General features: G+C 44.1%; 1 protein-coding gene across 1 annotated transcript in view; it reads right to left on the reverse strand.

Annotated features, from left to right (window-relative positions):
• Positions 1 to 598: 598 nt before the first annotated feature.
• The window catches only part of fgfrl1a (fibroblast growth factor receptor like 1a), a 300,676-nt gene continuing 281,943 nt past the window's right edge, over positions 599 to 19,331 (reverse strand). The window contains exon 7 of the mRNA XM_048545931.2: positions 599 to 4,397. Within this exon, the coding sequence (XP_048401888.1) occupies positions 3,997 to 4,397 (401 nt within the window). The 3' untranslated portion in view covers positions 599 to 3,996. The remainder of the gene's footprint in view (positions 4,398 to 19,331) is intronic.

The raw sequence follows: 19,331 nt of genomic DNA on the forward strand, positions 1-19,331 counted from the left end.
CACCTACAATGGCACTTGAGACTGAATTCAACTTTTCCCATAGAATGTCAGTGGCAACAGCATTTGAACACCTTCTGGTACATATAGGTGATAAGGGCAAGCTGTAAATCTGGAAAATGCTTTGGTAATTTTTTTGTTAGTTTCTACAGTGTTACATGCTCCCATTATACTTGTATTGATTTCCCATCGCAATTTAGAGTGGTTACTAATTTGTTTAAATATCTTTTAAGAGACAAAATGGCAAGAAACAGCATAAACGATATTCCAGGAATATAACATCAAAATCTTTTTCCTCAAGAGTGCAGCGTTAGTCCATAACATTATAACATCATCTTCCTAATAAAATAGTTATTTTAGAAATGTTGAAACAAAATACAAGTGCATTCAGAACATGACAAATATGAAAAGAAAGCTACTGGTAACAATGGGGCAGTCTATACAGGATTATCTATATAAAGAATACAAAAAAGTTGTTGTTTCTGAATTAAAAAGGCTTTACATTGAAATATTACACACTGTCTCCCTGCACTTGCCAAACAATGCTACAGCCAATGTACTCTGTGTAGGGTTTCTGTGTAAAAACTCTGCAACAATTCAATTTCACCTTGATCAAATATATTTATCGAAACACCTGTTTTTAGAGGAAAATATGATACACTTTTTTTCTCACTTAACAAAATAAATTAAATATACATGACTTTCTGTTTAGAATCTATATAGTTTTACAACAAAAAAAGGCTTATATCTGTGGTTAGCATCTCTCTAATCCACACAAGGCACTACTGAGGTCCTATTTGCTAAAACATCATTGAAACATGATTGTACAGACAGAAAAGTGTGATTGCAGATAAAAGCAGGCACAAGTCAGTCCACCAGGAGAAACTGGAAGAGGTTAGCTGCTGGACTCTGACTAATTTTCCTCCTTGATTGTCCAGTGTCTCTGCAGTGGGTGACAATGAAATAGAACAGCCTGCTCTTTTCCTTCAAAGGTGATAAATATTTCACCAAGACAGTTCATATCGTTTTACATTTGAAGCACTGTCCTGCTGTTCTTTTTCCTTGTAATGGCAGTGGCAAGACATACTTATTTTGTGGGGTTCTTTGTTAAAGGTGTCCATTAGTGTCCAGTAGATGTTCATATGGTAGCATCGACTATACAATCCTGAATATCAAGTCAGCCAGGAACTTAATGTAGACAGCAACTTTATTCAAAACACAGTTAACATTGATTTAGCACTAACCAGTGGTGAAGGCTTTCTCAAGCACAGGGGTCATTACGTGTAGGATTGGAAATACAATATATCTTCCCTGTTCAACTTCCAAGTAATAGTAATTATTTTTGAAATATATATAATATATAAATATTATTTGGTGTTGTCGATAAGGTATTTTTGTGTCAAGAGAATTTAACTGCATAGGCCAACTAGTTCTCACAGTATTCAAATATACCTCAAGTAGTTTACATTTTTTTAATATAATTTATCAAAACAAAGTCATTGCTCAGTACCTGGGGCAATGGTTCAATTAGATAGACTGTGCACCAAAAGTCAGTTTCATTTCGAAAGGTGTTTCAACTGGGATTCTGAAGTGTGAGATGATTCAGTCCTTGCAGTTTTGTTTTGTGAAAAGAAAATACGCCTTGGGTCATCAATTAGTAAGATATGAATCGCTTCTAAAATATCACCTTGAATCATTCTCTCTGCAACCTCGGTTCCTCTTGCTTCCAAGTACATTCTCATTTCACAGGAATTTCAGAGCTAGCTCTATTTTCCACTCTTGCCTCCCAAATTCCTTGCAACAAGGTCTTTTGCCAGGTAACCTTCAGTTTACTGGCAGTGTGTGTGCCTGTATGAGTGTGGAAGTGGGGGCGGTGTGCATATGTGAAAATGTGTGTATATGTGTGTGTGTAAATGTGTGTGGGTGTGCGTGTGTGTGTGTGTGTGTGTGGGAGGGTACTGTGTGTGTGGCTGTGTGTGTGTTGGTGCATCGGGGTGTTTGTGTGGACGTGCATGTCTGTGTGTGTGCACGGTTTGTGAGTGCGTGTGCGTATGTGTGTGTCTGTGTGTGTGTCTGTGTGGTGTTTGTGAGCATGTGTGTGTGTGTGTGGTGTTTGTGAGTGTGTGTCTGTGTGTGTGTAGGTGTGGGTGTTTGTGAGTGTGTGTCTGTGTAGGTGGGGGTGTGCTGTCTGTGTGAGTGTGTGTTAGTGTGAGTGCGTGTCTGTGTGTGAGTGTGTGTGTGGTGTTTGTGAATGCGTGTCTGTATGTGTGAGTGTGAGTATGAGTGGGTGTGGGTGTCTGTGGCATTTGTGAGTGCATGTCTGTGCAAATGTGTGGTGTTAGTGATTGCGTGTCTGTGTGAGTGTGTTTTGTGCTTGTGAGTGTGTCTGTGTGAGTGTGTGTCTGTGTGTGTGTGGAGTTTGTGAGTGCGTGTCTGTATGAGTGTGTCTTATGTCTGTGAGTGCGTGTCTGTGTGAGTGTGTGTCTGTGTGAGTGTGTGTCCATGTGAATTGTGTGATGTTTGTGCGTGTGTGTGTGTGTGTGTGTGTGTGTGTCTGTGTGAGTGTGTGTCTGTGTGAGTGTGTCCGTGTGAGTGTGTGTGGTGTTTGTGAGTGTGTGTCTGTGTGAGTGTGTGTCCGTGTGAGTGTGTGTTGTGATTGTGAGTGTGTATCTGTGTGAGTGTGTGTCCATGTGAGTGTGTGTGGTGTTTGTGTGTGTCCGTGTGAATGTGTGTCCATGTGAGTGTGTATGTCTGTGTGAGCGTGTATCTGTGTGAGTGTGTGTCCGTGGGACTTGTGTGTCCATGTGAGTGCGTGTCTGTTTGTGTCCGTGTGAGTGTGTATCTGTGTGAGTGTGTGCCTGTGTGTGTGTATCTGTGTGAGTGTGTGTCCATGTGAGTGTATGTCTGTGTGAGTGTGTGCCTGTGTGAGTGTGTGTCTGTGTGGGTGTGTATCTGTGTGAGTGTGTGTGTGTGTGTGTGAGTGTGTGCCTGTGTGAGTGTGTGCCTCTGTGAATGTGTGTCTGTGTAGGTGTGTATCTGTGTAAGTGTGTGCCTGTGTGAGTGTGTGTCTGTGTGAGTGTGTGCCTGTGTGAGTGTGTGTCTGTGTGAGTGTGTATGTCTGTGTGAGCGTGTATCTGTGTGAGTGTGTGTCCGTGGGAGTGTGTCCGTGTGAGTGCGTGTCTGTTTGCGTCCGTGTGAGTGTGTGCCTGTGTGAGTGTGTATCTGTGTGAGTGTGTATCTGTGTGTGTGTGTCTGTGTGTGTGTACCTGTGTGTGTGTGCCTGTGTAAGTGTGTATCTGTGTGAGTGTGTGTCTGTGTGAGTGTGTATCTGTGTGAGTGTGCGCCTGTGTGAGTGTGTGTCTGTGAGTGTGTGCCTGTGTAAGTGTGTATCTGTGTGAGTGTGTGCCTGTGTGAGTGTGTGCCTGTGTGTGTGTATCTGTGTGTGTGTGCCTGTGTGAGTGTGTGTCTGTGTGAGTGTGTGTGTGTATCTGTGTGAGTGTGTCCGTGTGAGTGCGTGTCTGTGTGAGTGTGTGCCTGTGTGAGTGTGTATCTGTGTGAGTGTGTCTGTGTGAGTGTGCATCTGTATGAGTGTGTGCCTGTGTGAGTGTGTGCCTGTGTGAGTGTATCTGTGTGAGTGTGTGCCTGTGTGAGTGTGTATCTGTGTGTGCGTATCTGTGTGTGTGCCTGTGTGAGTGTGTATCTGTGTGTATCTGTGTGAGTGTGTGCCTGTGTGAGTGTGTATCTGTGTGAGTGTGTGCCTGTGTGTGTGTATCTGTGTGAGTGTGTATCTGTGTGTGTGCCTGTGTGAGTGTGTGCCTGTGTGAGTGTGTATCTGTGTGAGTGTGTGCCTGTGTGAGTGTGTGCCTGTGTGAGAGACTGAGGGAGAGTGAGAGAGGGAGAGAGACTGGGGACCTGTCAGGGGGAGGCTGACGAAGAGATGTTGCTTGATCTTTCAAGGTCCGTTGCTGGGAGATTGGGAAATGCAGCAGATGCCAATCGCTAACACTGGTAGTGGATGTGCTGGTGCTGGTGGACCTTGCCTTCGACATGGGAGTGCGTGTGGGTGTGGATGTCCGTGTAGATCTTTGGGTACATTTTCGGGGCCGGTGGTGGGGGTCCTGACGCTAGGAGGTGCTGCTGCTGAGCCAGGTACTCCTCGTAGTTGATGGGGGTAATACACTCCTTATCCGGTACACAGCCCCGGTCCCTTTGCTGCTGCTGCTGCTGCCGGTGAAGAACAGTCGCCGCTGGGCTGGTGCACGGCTTCTTCTTTGCCTGGCAAAGCCAGAGGAGGATGGTACCAAAGATGAAGATGGCACCAGCCGGGATTCCAATGATCACGGGCCACGGGAGGCCGCTGTTCGACGAATTCGCCACGGGGGCTTTTGGGGGCTTTGGGTCTGGTCCAGGGTGAAAAGGGACAAGGAAGGGTTGGGGTGGAGAAGCAGAGAGAGAGAGAAAAAAAATAGACACAGAGAATTAAAACCAAGTGATTGGAAATCAGCGACAGATTCTTCCTGCCTACTTGAAGTTGCCTGGGCTCGACTCATGAAACAGTCAGCAAAGCAAACGTTAACTAGGAATGTTTCACAAAGTTACCCACGCCAGAGGGAACCAGCTCGGGATTCAAAGGACACCCCGCTTTATTTCTGCCTTTAACCCCACATTCAAATAGCAGTGATAGGGGATTGGAGGTTCGTTAAATGTCAGGTTTGGCTTTCAGCACGTAGGCTTTGAGAAACATAGCTCATCTTGGCGGGGTTTATACTTTGCAAGGGCGACGTTAAGAAAACAATGCAGCTACACAGCTTGCAGTTCACAACCCAAAGGAATGATGCTGTGCCGATTTGGAGCAACTTAGCCTGTTTACTGGCTTCTCAGCAGAGTGGCATGACAACACAGCCTCATTCACCCGTCATTGTCATAATGATAACAAAGCCACATATACAGAAAATATACAGAACCTTGGACTCCATTAATTCTTTATATGAACCACTTTACTGCCTCAAGGTGGTATATCTGGGTCTTGTTCAAATTAATGCAATGAGGAGATAGCCCAGAGATGCATAAGATGAGATCACACCAATGTATCTTAGTGAAATGCCAGTCTGCCAAACACTGGAAGGAGGATATCAGTAAAGACAAGGTACTCCGCTACAGCATGAAACAAGGAAAACTAGCTTTTTTTTAAGTCTTAAATTCACAGAATATTTGTTACACATCTCTAACAGTCCCTGAGAAGGCGAGGGTGAGACGCCTTGACACCTGGAGTGCTTGCTAAGGCCACCGCAGTGGGCAGTTAAGAGTCAACCACATTGCAGTGGGGTGGAGTCGCATACAGGCCAGACCAGGTAAGGACAGCAGATTTCCTTACCTGAAGGGGATTAGTGGACACCATTGCTGAGACTAACTTTATTTTGCAGATAACTTTTTTTTTAGCTTCACTGATGCTGCCAGACCTGCTGAGCTTCTCCAGCAACTTTGTTTTTGTGCCTGATTTACAGCAACCACAGTGCTTTCGGTTTTGATTTATTTTGCAGATATTTAACTGAATTCAAACCCTGCATGGCACAATAGGTTTGGTAGAAGGCTTCCAAGTCTGAGTGGCAATGATTTTTCCTCCACTCTATGGAATAAGATAGTGGAAAGTTTTGTGCTGAACATTACTGATAAGCACAGGAGCAATGCCAGCAATTTATTTCAGAGGCTCCTGCCCAATCCCTCATGTAAAATGCAGGTTCAATGGATGCATACATCCAAGGCTTTTTTTTCCATGAGGGTTCCTCTTAAGATTTTCTCAAGGATTATTTTCTGCTTTTCAGGGGCTCCTTTTTCTGTCTCACTAACTCTTTTTTTAGGTGATTCAATCATTTAGTAACAATGCCTTCGGTATTGTGTTGGTGTATGAGAGACTTAGACTCACACAGAAGCAGATTTAGAAGAATTCGTCAATATTCCCAAGAATCATCACTGCTCCATAAAACATCATGCCACAACACACGAGAAAAGCATTCATTTCTTAGACCCTACAGTGGATACCTTGGCACAGAATAGCATGCATAAGTTTACAGCAATTTGCTTTGAACATTATTTCCAAACACAAAAAGCTATCACATGAAATAACCCCTCCCTTCATGTTAAGGCAACAGCTAAACCATTGACTGTTTCTAACACAGCCGTTTGATTTTTTGTAATTTTTAGTATGTCAGATGCTCTGAGATGTGACAACTCATAAATGCAAGTATCTATGAAACAAACATGTTCAGTATTAAATTAGACAATTAACAGTGTTTTACAATAACATTCAATAAATTATCCTCCCATATGAAGCCGTACAGCTTTAATCTAGTGATTGCACATTGATTTACCAGAAATTCATTCTGTTTCCAGTTTGAATAAGTTCAGGTAACATCGGCACAATCTGACCAGACCGTAGGGCAAGAGTATATATAGACAGAGAAGAAATGATAGGTGGCATTTTAATCTGAGAGTACCACACCTCTGGGAAGAGAGGTTACAAAGGATGGTAACCTTGAGCATTGCAGGAATTGAACCCATGCTGTGGGCAGAATGCTTCATTGCAAACCAGCCAACCAAACAGCTGATTACATGAATTCTGCATGTTGAATGCTTGAAAACTGCTTACCCGCTTTTTAGCCTCCCTACCCCTCTCTATTCAGAATCTTTTCAGCTTTAGTGACTCACCTCCTACTATCACTCATCTCAATCCTCCAATCACAGGCTAGTTCTCTTTCCGATTTATTGCTGATTGTTTTACTGTGGATCATTCAGTAGCAAGCACAGGAAAGAGCCAGTGTGTGATTTCTAAAGGGCTGTACCTTCACTCGAAGCCTGTGCCCTCAGATTGTAGTCTCCCCTCCTAGTGGAAACACATTCTCCAGGTCCACTCTATCCAGGCCTCTCAGTCTTCTGTAATCCCCCCATATCCTTCTAAAGTCCATAAAAAACAGACCCAGAGTCATTAACTGCTCCTCATAGGGCAAAATCTTCATCCCTAGAATCATTCTTGCAGATCTCCCTTGGACTCCCTCCAAGGTCAGTACATCCTTCCTCAGGTATAGGGCCCAAAATTGCTCACAATATTATAAATGCAGTCTGACCAGAGCCTGATACAGCCTCAGCAGTACATCTCTACTCTTGCATTCTAGCCCTTTTGAAATGGATGCCAACATTGCATTTGCCTTCCTAAATACCAACTGAGCCTGCACATTAACCTTAAGAGAATTCTGATCGAGGACTCCCACAAACCTTTGCGCTTCAGATTTCTGAGGCCATTCTCCAATTAGGAAACAACCTCTCGGTTCTTCCTAACTACGCGTATAACGTCACATTTTACCACATTGTACTGTATCTGCCATTTATTTGCCCACTCTCCTAGACTGTCCAAGTCCTTCTGCAACTTCCCTGAATCCTCAATACTACCTATTCCTACAGCTATCTTTGTGTCATCTGCAAAATTAACAACAACGCCCTCAGTTCCTTCATCCAAATTGTAAATTTATAACATGAATAGTCATGCTAAAATAACAGTAACCTGTGTCAGAAGACCTGAAAATGTTTGGATTATCTATGGCACTATGCAGTATATAGAATTCTCTGTGGGCCCCTGGTCAAAGTTGTCCTCTTAACCAATGCCTCAAGAATAAACCAGCCACTTCATCTTCCTGCATGTGGGAGCTTGCAGCTTACAAAATCTGGGGGGCCTGAACAACAGGAGGAATGACACTTCACATTCACTCTTCGTCAAATGTTATGGGAGTTTGCAGAGATAGACACAGAAATAAATTAGTGTTATTTCTTTCTTTGTTGTTGATGTTAAAAGGTGCATTGATTATGGTCTATTTTCTGGAAAAGGTGGGGTTGAGTACAGCATTGTGAGGTGACTGTTGGCTTCCTGCTCCATGGCCAAACTCTCAGCTATACTGAACTATTCTGCTCCTCTGATGCTGCCTGGCCTGCTGTGTTCCTCCAGCTCCGCACCATGTTATACTGAAGTCCATTTCCTCTCGAGCTCAGAGGTGTGGCTCAGAAATGCTTTTGACCAAAAAACGTTATATTGATCAAGGTTACCACCTTAAAAGCAGTAATTATAGCAATCTTTCTGAACACTGAGTAAAACCGAATATGCCATTCGGCAAATTAAAAAGAAAAATAAAGGCTTAGATTTATATAGCACCATTCACAATCTTAGGCAGTCCGAAAGTGCTGTATTGCCTTGGGATCTTCTCCTGACAGAAAGTGAAGGATGGTCCCCAACACAGAGAGACTGTCTCAAAAACTGAAAATACTGGAAAAGCTCATCAGGTCTGGCAGCATCTGTGGAGGGAAATTAGAGTTAACGTTTCTGGTCAAGTGACCCTTCCTCAAAACTGAGCTAAACATGTTGTGACTCTACTCAATGGAATCTAGAAGAACGATTTCAATGAAACATACGGGATTCTTAACGGGCTTGACAAGGCAAATGCTGAGAAGATATTTGTGTCATGGGAGAGTCTAGGACCAGAGGGCATTGTCTCAGAATGAAGGGGTGCCAGTTTAATACTGAGATGAGGAGGGATCTGTCCTCTCAGAGGGCTGTGTGTCTTTAGAACACCTTGCCACAGAAAACTGTAGCAGCAGAGTTCTTGCGTATGTTTAAGGCCGACACAGATAAATTCTTGATCAGTAGCAGAATCAAAGTCTAAGAGCAAAAGACAGGAAAGTGGGCATGAGGAATGTAAGATCATGACAGTCATGAGCCTATTCGATGGAGGAACAGGCTTGAAGGGCCGAATGACCTACTCCTCTTCCTATTTCTTATGGTCTCATGGAAAAGAAATTTGAGAGGAGATTTGGTGGAGGTGTTCAATATCTGTAAAGGCTTTGGAGAGAATAGTTCGGGCTCATTTCCATTTGTGTAACCGTTGATAATCAAAGGATACTGCTTGAGCTGCACTATTTGCCTAGTATTGTGTAACTATATTTATGTTCGGCTGCATCCAGGCACAGGAGCGTAAACCAGACTGATCCTCAATGACGTAGTGTTTGAACCAGCATCCTTTGCAACTTGTTCCACTACTTATCCAGTGGCCAAATCTACTTTCTGGCAGAGACCGGGGGTTCTCCTGGCATGGGAGATAGACAAGAGCTCACATGAAAGTGCAAAGCTCCACAGTGTTTGGTAAAAGATCCAGTGGTGAAACAGAGAAACACAATCAGCAAAATGAAGGAGCTGGCCATTGACTTTAGGGAGCAGAGTGCAGGGCACAGCCCCCGTCTGCATCAATGGGGCTGAGGCAGAGATGATCGAGTCTGTCATGCTCCTGGGGTGGCAATCACCAACAATCTGGTCCACCCATATTGACATGACACTCAAGAAGGCACAACAATGGCTTTACTTCCTCAGGAGGCTAAGGAAGTTCAGGATGTTCACGTAGACTCTGACTAATTTTTTATGGATGCACCATAGAAAGCATCCTATCCGAATGCATCACAGTGTGATTTGGCAACTGCTCTTCCCAAAATCGCAAGAAACTACAGAGAGTCTTGAACACAGCTCAATCCATCACGCAAACCAGCTGCTATCCATTGAGTCTACCAATAGAACATAGAACGCTACATAGTACATAGGACACTACAGCGCAGTACAGGCCCTTCGGCCCTCGATTTTGCGCCAACTTGTGAAACCAAACTGAGGCCCATCTAACGTATACTATTCCATTTTCATCCATATTTTTATCCAATGACCATTTAAATGCCCTTAAACTTGGTGAGTCTACTACTGTTGCAGGCAGGACATTCCATGCCCTTACTATTCTCTGAGTAAAGAACCTACCTCTGACATCTGTCCTATATCTATCAACCCTCAATTTAAAGTTATGTCCCATCGTGCTAGCCATCTCCATCCAAGGAAAAAGGCTCTCACTGTCCACCCTATCTAATCCTCTGATCATCTTGTATGTCTCTATTAGGTCACCTCTTAACCTTCTCTCTAACAAAAACAGCTTCAAGCCCCTCAGCCTTTCCTCATAAGACCTTCCCTCCATACCAGGCAACATCCTGGTAAATCCCCTCTGCACCTTTCCAATGCTTCCACATCCTTCTTATATTCTTCCCACTGCATGAGGAAAGTAGCCAATATAATCAAAAACCCCTCCCACCCTGGTTATACTGTCTTCCACCCTCTTCCATTGAGCAGAAGGTATAAAAGTGGAATACATATAAGAACAGATTCAAGAAAAACGTCTCCCCTAATGTTATCAGACTTTTAAATGGACCTCTCAAACATTAATTCTGATCTCTCTCTCTCTCTCTGTACCCTCCCTGTGGCTGCAACACTGTAACACAGATGCACATTGTATGTCATGATCTGCCTGCAGAGCATGCAAAACAACACTTCAATGTAAGCCAAGCAGCATCATAGCAGCAGGAAAGCTGACGTTTCAGGCCTAGACCCTTCATCAGAAATGGGGGAGGGGTAGGGGGTCCTGAAAATAATAGGGACAGAGGGGGTGGCGGATAGAAGATGGATAGCGGAGAAGATAGGTGGAGAGGAGACAGGCAGGTCAAAGAGACGGGGATGAAGCCAGTAAAGGTGAGTGTAGGTGGGGAGGTACGGAGGAGATAGGTCAGTCCAGGGAGGTCGCACAGGTCAAGGGGACAGGATGAGATTAGGAGGTAGGAAATAGGGGTGCGGCTTGAGGTGGGAGGAGGGGATAGGTGAGAGGAACAACAGGTTAGGGAGGCGAGAACAAGCTGGGCTGGTTTGGGGATGCAGTAGGGGAGGGGAGATTTTGGAGTGTGTGTTCATCTAGCTCTACACCTTGTTATCTCAGATTCTCCAGCATTTGCAGTTCCTACCATCGCTAACACTTCACTGTATCTCGGTACATGTGACAATGTGTAACCTAGGAAAGGTAGCTGCCAATTTACACAAAACCAACCCACAGGAACAGCAAACTGATAAAGATGGGATAATATGCTATGCTGCTGATATTGATTGAGGGATAAATATTAACCAAGATAGTTGGTGAACTCCCGGCCAATTGACTTTGGCAAGTACATCCACGGTGACTGCTGCTTGAGCTGCACTATTTGCCTAGTATTGTGTAACTATATTTATATTCGGCTGCATCCAGGCGCAGGAGCGTAAACCAGACTGATCCTCAATGACATAGTGTTTGAACCAGCATCCTTTGCAACTTGCTTCACTACTTATCCAGTGGCCAAATCTACTTTCTAGCAGGGACCGGGGGTTTTCCTGGCATGGGAGATAGTCAAAATCTCACATGAAAGTGCAAAGCTCCACACAGTGTCAATACGCAGATGGCGTAAGAGGGAAAAGTCCCTGTAGGTCTTCAGTAATCTGAATGTTACTGTAGCCTGCTGGGAGAAATTTTCCCAGGCAATCTTTACCGATTAGTGAAGGGGAAATGAGGAGAGGTGCGACAAAACTGTATAGGAGAATTCCCACGATGACACCTTAACAATCCATCTTACTGATGCATTCACTGTACATGAGCCTTTCTCTGTGCCATCACTGTGTCAAGACAAGGTGATAAGATCCTTGAATATAGAACTCACAACTATTTCCTGTTCCTTCTCTTCGGTGTTGAAACCAAAAACGGGAAGGTATTCAATCTCTAGTGTCTCATCTGGCTCTTTGAAAGATTTATCCTGTTAGGCTAACTCCCCTGCTCTTTAATCATAGCTCTACATTATGCTCTTCTTCAAGTACATATCCAATACACTTTGAGAGTTACTATAACACCTGTTTTCATCAGGCTTTCCAACTGGGCACTCCAAATCAGAATCACATACAGCATTTAAAAAATCCTTATCTCTGCTGATTTCTTTTGCCAACTACCTCAGATTATTGTACTTCGGCTCATGCCATTGGAAACTATGTCAGCCCAACCAAAGATCTTTATTATTTTGAACACCTACATCAAATCTCTCTTGGTCTGTTCAACCCACTTTTAGATAGCATAAAGAAACCTGGCACTATCCAACGATGTTCAAACTCAATAACACAGCAAGAGTCACAGAGTATTCTGTACAAAACTGGAAAAGTCTGGGAATACTTTGCAGGTCGGGCAGAATACGTGAAGAGAAACAGAGTTAGTGGTTTCAGGTCGATGACCTTTCTTCGGAGATGCCAGATCTGTTGCACATTTCTGATTTTTTTTTATTGTGACCAGTGCTTTGCTCAGAAATACATAACTAAATTCGACAGGGACCACATTAACAAAGCTAATGGAAGACTGAGATGGATAAGATAGAGAAATGTGTAAGGTACAGAATCTTCAATGACACATCCCAAAGACTTTTTTGTCAACTAGAATCTCACTCCTTTGTAAAGTGCTCAGCAGTTTCAGTGGCACAAAACTGAGATTTAATTTGGGTTCAACAGCGGCTCAGTGTCAAAGTTAACCTAGGTCAATACTGGCTCTTCAGTCAAGCCAGATGCATTGGCAAGATCAAAGACTAAGCCCATGGAGGTCAGCATTGGCATACAAGTTGGTAACTGATTTTGTCTGGTCATTTGAGTTGCAATCAGGAGTTGAATTAGTTTGTTCCAGAGGCTTCGCGTGGTTGTCTAAGACCTGCAGGATTTTGCCCTCCTTTCCTCGACTCATTTTGTAAGACAGGCAATGAGCCAGAAGACCACAGATAGAGGAGAGGCAGACCATTCAGCCCATCAAGTCAGCTCCACCATTCAATACGATCGTAGCTGATCTGATAATTCTCAACTCCACAACTTCCTGCTCTTTTCCAGAACCTTCAATTTCTTTACTGATTAAAAATGTGTCTATTGCATCCTTGAATGCACTTAATTAAATATTAAAGACAAAAAAAGCTGCAGATGCTGGAGTCCAATGTAGACAAACAGGAGGCTGGAAGAACACAGCAGGCTAGGCAGCATCTGGAGGAAAGTAGCAGTCAATGTTTCGGCTATTACCCTACTTGTATTAAGCTTGACGATCAACCATAATCACATTGAATGGATTGAGGAGTCAAATGGTTTGTTTCTGCCCCAGTTTTCTATGTTTCTAGATTAATGACCCACCCTGAACAGTCCTCTGTGGCAAAAAATTCAACAGATTCACTTCCCTCTGACAGAAGAAATTTTTCATCTGTCTTCAGGTATTACCTGAACTGTCTTGGGGGCACTTGTGCATAAAGCACAGAAAGCTACCACATTGGCACATCAGGTAACCACAAAGGCTAATGGCTCTTTTCTGACATGTATTGGAGTATAAGAGTAGGGAAGTCTTACTGCAACTGTATAAGGTCTGGTGAGACCACATTTGGAGTACTGTGGGCAGTTTTAGCCCCCTTATTTAGGGAAAGAAAACTGTTTCATTGGAAGCAATTCAGAGAAAATTCACTCGGATTGTGTTTTGATCAAAGGCTAAGCAGGTTGGGACTCTACTCGCTGGCATTTAGAAGAATGAATGGTGGCCTCGTTGAAATATATAAGATTCTTAAGGGACTTGACAGGGAAAATGCTGAGAGGATGTCTCCCCTCATGGGTCCATGATGTTTCCCTTCATTGGATCAGAAGGCATAACCTCAGAATAAAGTGGTGCCAATTTAAGACTGTGATGAAAAGGAATTTCTTCTCTAAGAGGGCTGTAAGTTTTTTTGGAAATCCTTACCAAAGAGAGCTGTGGGGGCAGTGACCTTGACATAGATAGCTAATTGATCAGCTGGGGAATCAATGGTTATGGGGGAAGGGCAGGAAAGTGGGCATGAGGAATATGGAATCAGCCAAGATCCTATTGAATGGTGGAGCAATCTCAAGGGTTCGAACAGCCTACTCCTGTTCCTATTTCTTACCATCTTATGGTCTAACTTTTTATGATAAAAAGAGGTCACAAAGCACCAGAAATATACTTATGGAAGTTCAATAATATGGATAGTATGTTTCTTCAGAAGAAACATGCTTGGTCTAGCAATTATACGCTGCAATCTTAAAACCAGAAAACATGTTAGAATGATTTCTCTCTGTGCGCTGTACTGCAACATGCATTAATTCCTTTCTTTCAAATAGCTTAATGAAGGGGAGGACGTTCAAGCTAGGTTCATATCCCATGAAAAGCTGACAAGAAATCCTGACTAAAAGTGAGACTAGGGGTCATCTCCCAAATCTGTTGGCTTGTCTAGGAGCACTGAGAATTCTGTCCAATATATGACCCAACGATCTTTAGGCCTAGCATTGTGTGCCTAGTCAAGGGTCTCAGAAAGCTGGAAATTGCTGGAAAAGCTCAGCAGGCCTGGGAGCATCCTTCAGAAGGGTCACTGGACCCAAACCGTTACCTTAGATTTCTTTTGAAGGGTCAATTGACCTAATCTCCACACATGCTGCCAGACCTGTTGAGCCTTTAGAGCAATTTCGACTTTGGCTTCTGATTTGCAGCAACTGCAGCTCTTTCATTTTATTTTCCCAGAAAGCTAGTGGACAAAGTGATCAATTTCTGACGTAGCTTGGACAATTTTCTATAATCTAATCAATAGGGGCTTTGAGATCACCTTTGTTCATCACCCTATCGGAAAGGCAGAGTGGAAATTTTCTGTAGATGCCACTTCTGTGGTTTTTACAGGCAGGAAGCGCATACGTCTAGCTCCACAAGGTGAGATAGAGCAGGAATCCATCAGTTTCTGGCCCATTCTGGAGCATGATCCGTGCTGTTCTGTTCTTCAAACAATGACACAAACAAAACAAAAATCTGTAGAAACTCATTTGCATCAACGAGTAAAAAATAAAGGATCTGCCATTATTTTATTTTTTCATGGGATGTTGGCATCACTGGCTAAGTCAACATTTATTACCCATCCCTGTTTGCCCTGGAAAAGGTAGCAATGAGTTGATTTCTTTATTCCCTGCTGTCCATGTGTTGTACGGACACCCACTGTGTTGTTCAGATGGGAATTCCAGGATTTTGACGCAGCAACGCTGGAAGAACAGTAATCTATTTCTAAATTAGAATTTTATGAGGCTTGTACGGAAAATTGTCTTTGTCCTTCGAAATGATCTAAGTTGGGGTTTGAAAGGTGCTATCAGAGGATCATGCTGAGTTACAGCAGTGAATCTTGTAGAAGGTAGACACTGCTGACTCTGTGCAGCACTAGTGATGGAGTTAACATTGAAGGTGGTAAAGGGTCAACACGCGAGATGCTTCCTGGGTTTTGTTCGGGAAAAACAGTGATGCCTTCCTGTACCTCGGCTTAAGAGTAGATGGGTATTTGGCTTAAAATCTCACCCAAAAGGACAGCACAGACACTGGGGAGGGACTTGAACCCATGATCTCCCAACTTAATTACGAACGTGCCATCAATCAAACCACAGCAGCTACCTGAAGAGGCAGTATAATTGGAGGTTCTTCCTCTCCATCATAAGGTTGGTTAATTAATCAAGTTGAGATTTTAGCACTTTTCCAAAAGGTTGGGGAAGACAGTATATTCCTCAACAACCTTGAGACTTCTCTCTTGAGGCTAATCACAATACGGACAGATTAACCCCACGCTGCTTGGTAACTTGTTGCTGTGTGAATGTGAAATTTAGACAAGGATTTAAAAAAAACACTGGACAATGACAAATCATGTGAAATAAATCTTTATTCTGTCACAGAGCCCAGAAAACCTCCATGTGCTTTCTAATTTATGTGCTGACGTGCAAAAATTGCAAGTCAGGCTTGTTTTTTCTGGACATCGAGACAGCTGATCGATAATGTTGATGGTTGGCTATCTCTGCTATTGAATCAGTGTTCGGGCATTGGGATAGATTATTGAAATGTGGCTCTGTGCAAGGGGCCATGTCCAGGCTGGCCCCATGGGTCACATTACTCTGCCCATGCAGCTGGCATGGCCAACAGGGATGGTTTACTGCCATGTTAGTCACCCATCACTGGGGCAACTTGCGCAAGACCCCATCAAATGCTGCACTCCACTTTTGCACACTGGTGTATCTATCAGCTAGCTTGTAAAAAGTTTCTGAGAAACTACCAATCAACTTAGGCAGGCCAGTGCGGATAATGGCAAAAGGGTACTCATATTGGTCCACTGATGCTGTGGGGTGTATTCCCTTTGTTTCTACAGATGACTGAAGCCTGGATCTACTAGACATCACACTGCTTCTTGTTGCTGGCACTTCCGCTATGCCATCTGAATCACCTGACGGATCACTGCCAGCGTTGGAGATGCCAAGGTGAATGCTGGACCTAGTGCCATTGCCCACATTTGAGAAATTGACATGGGAAACAGAGTTATTCCAAGGTTCAAGAGTATAATTGGCATCTGTGGGAGAGAAGCAGCACACTATTAGGATTGCTGAGAAAGTATCTAATAAGTGACTATGTTGTCATAGGAATCAAGGAATGAAAAAGAAGACAAGTTAGTCAGTCATACCAGTGTCAGCTCACTGACAGCACTATCCACTGATATCCACTTCCATGTCCCAAAACTCGCCACTTAAGTGTTCTTCAAATACTTATCCACAACCCCCTGGAAACAAGTGATAAATTCCCACCCTTGCAATCAGGTCGGGATTTCCAGTACAGAAGTTGCTTCCAGTGAAGTTGCCCATGAGCCTGGGCTCAAGCCCAATTTCATGGCCTTGCACCAGCCCTGTTCATTAAAATAAAAGTGGAAGGCCACCTGTACCTGGTGATTGGTGCCTCACAATTTAAAGGCTGCCCGCATCTTTTACAGTAACAATGTATTTTGGTTAAAGTCAACAATCCCTCAGGACAATGGAAGATACAGGAGAAGCTACTCATCCCACATCTCCCTCACACAGGTTTCATTCGAGAGGCTGATGAGCAGAGAGGCATCTTCCATCTGCCAACGACCAAGACATTTCATAGGTACTAGCCTGGAAATAGTGGGCAGAGGTGGTAAAATGTGTGAGGACCATCTCCCCAGCAAAAGGGGATTCTTATGGGTTATGACATACTTCACCTCCTCATACTGGTGATGGTATTCTAGCCCAACAGACACGTTCCCAAGACCCCTCACTGCTTTAACACTGACACACTCACCGTTCTCCCAGGACAAGAAACAGACAGCCGCAGAAAGATGGCCAGGGTTCATCATGTGCTGTCCCCTCTTGACCCACTGCAGCCTGTCTGCTACAAATAGATCCATGATGCCCTGAGGCATGGAATTCCAGGATTTTGACCCAGTGACACTGAAGGAATTATGATATCTAGAAGGTTGCAGTCATGGCTTTGGAAGCTAGGTGAGTAGCAAGTAAGGAGAATGCCATTGACAGGTGATGCGAGAGGACTGCACAGTGCTGCAGTGATTGGAGGAGAGTGCTAGAAATTGAGATGATTGAACTCATTCCTGTGGTACAGCCATGTTTCGGGGCAACACCCCGCCTCCCCAACACACTGATGTGCTCTACTGGGGGAGGCATTGGCCCAGTGGCGTTATCACTAGACTACCTATTCAGAGACCCAAGTAATGTTCTGGAGAAACTGAAAGACCTGCAGACTCTGTAAATCAGAGACAAAAGCAGAAATTGCTAGAAATGTTCAGCAGGTCTGGCAGCATCTGTGGAGAGAAATCAGAGTTGTCATTTCAGGTGTTAACTCTGATGTCTCTCCACAGATGCTGCCAGACATGCTGAGCATTTCCAGCAATTTCTATTTTTGTGTCTAATGTTCTGGGGGCTGAGGTTTGAAGCACACCATGGTCAATGGTGAAATTTGAATTCAATAATTCTCTGGAAATAAGAGTCTGATGATGATCATGAATCCATTGTCAATTGTTGGAAAATCCCAACTGGTTCACTAACGTGCTTTAGGGAAGGGAATCTGACATCCTTACCTGCTCTGACCTCCATGTGATTCCAGGCAGACAGTAATGTTAGATAACACAGTGTGGAGCTGGAGGAACACAGCAGGTCAGGCAGCATCAGAGGAACAGGAAAGTTGACATTTCGAGTCGCGACCCTTCTTCAGAAAAGGCTCCTAACCCAAAACGTCAACATTCCTGCTCCTCTTATGCTGCCTGGCCTGCTGCATTCCTCCAGCTCCATACTGTGTTATCTCTGGCTCCAGCATCAGCAGTTCCTGCTGTCTCTGACACAGTAATGTGGTTGATGTTAAACTCTTATCTGGCCAATTAGTGATGGGCAAGAAATGCTACAGAGTTTTGGAATGTGAGGAAGTAGTGATGTGGGCACAATTACAACAGTTAAAAAGTTGTCTGGATAAGTACACGAGTAGGAAAGGTTTGGTGCGAGACAGGCCAGGAGCAGACAGGTGAGACTAGTTTAGTTTGGGATTACGTTCGGCATGGACTGGTTGGACTGAAGGGTCTGTTTCCATGCTGTATGACTCTATAAATGATGGGATACCTGACATTGAGCACCTCATCCCATTTCCCAACTGCAAACACTCCAGTGACAGACTGACCATGTCCAAACCATGGACTGGTATCAGAGGCTGCCCTGGACTTACTGCGTTGGGAAGTCCCAGGGTGAAGTCTATTCCTCATGACCAGCCCGAGGACTGCCTACAACTATGACAAGTTTCCCGGCTTTGTGCCTGCCCTAAACAGTAAGGCAGTGCTGGATGCAGTGAGCAGCCAGGTACAAAAGAGAAGTACGGCACAGGAACAGGCCCCTCACCCTTCCAAGCCTGTGCCAATCTTCAGGTCCTGACTGAACTAAAAAACAAACCTTTGCCCTCATTCGGCCCAGATCCCTCAATTGTCTCCTTATTCATTTAACCATCCAGGTGCCTCTTAAATGTCACCGATGTGCCTGCTTCCATGACCTCCTCTGGCAGTCAGGCTGCTACCACTCTCTGTGTGAAATACTTTCCTCACACATCTCTCTTAAACTTTTGGCTTCTCACCTTGAAGCTGTGCCCCCTTGTAAGTGAAACTTCAACCTGGGGAAAAGCCTCTGACTGTCTATCCTATCTGTGCCTCTCATAATTTTGTAGCCCTCTATCAGGTCTCCTCTCAGCTGATGTCTTTCCAGTAAAAACAATCCTTGCTTTTTTTTTAAACCTTCTCGCATAGCCAATGCCCTCGAGACCGGGCAATATCCTGGTGAACTTTCTGTGCACTCTTCTCCAAAGCATCCACATCCTCCTGGTAGTGTGGCGGCCAAAACTGCACACAACAGGTAGGCTGAGAGTTAGTGAGAGCTACAACAAGCAGTGAAGCTCAGAGATGAGGTGAGGCCTAGTCTATTCCATGAGTTGGGTGCAGGTCCCCGAGAGCAAAGAGTACTTGCTGCAACATTACAATGTTAGTAGCTGGTGCAGCCCAAGCAGTAGTATTGAAGTACATAAGAACACTAAGTAGATTGGAGA

This window comes from Stegostoma tigrinum, chromosome 1 (genome assembly GCF_030684315.1).
Source record: "Stegostoma tigrinum isolate sSteTig4 chromosome 1, sSteTig4.hap1, whole genome shotgun sequence".
Classification (NCBI taxonomy): Eukaryota; Metazoa; Chordata; class Chondrichthyes; order Orectolobiformes; family Stegostomatidae; genus Stegostoma; species Stegostoma tigrinum.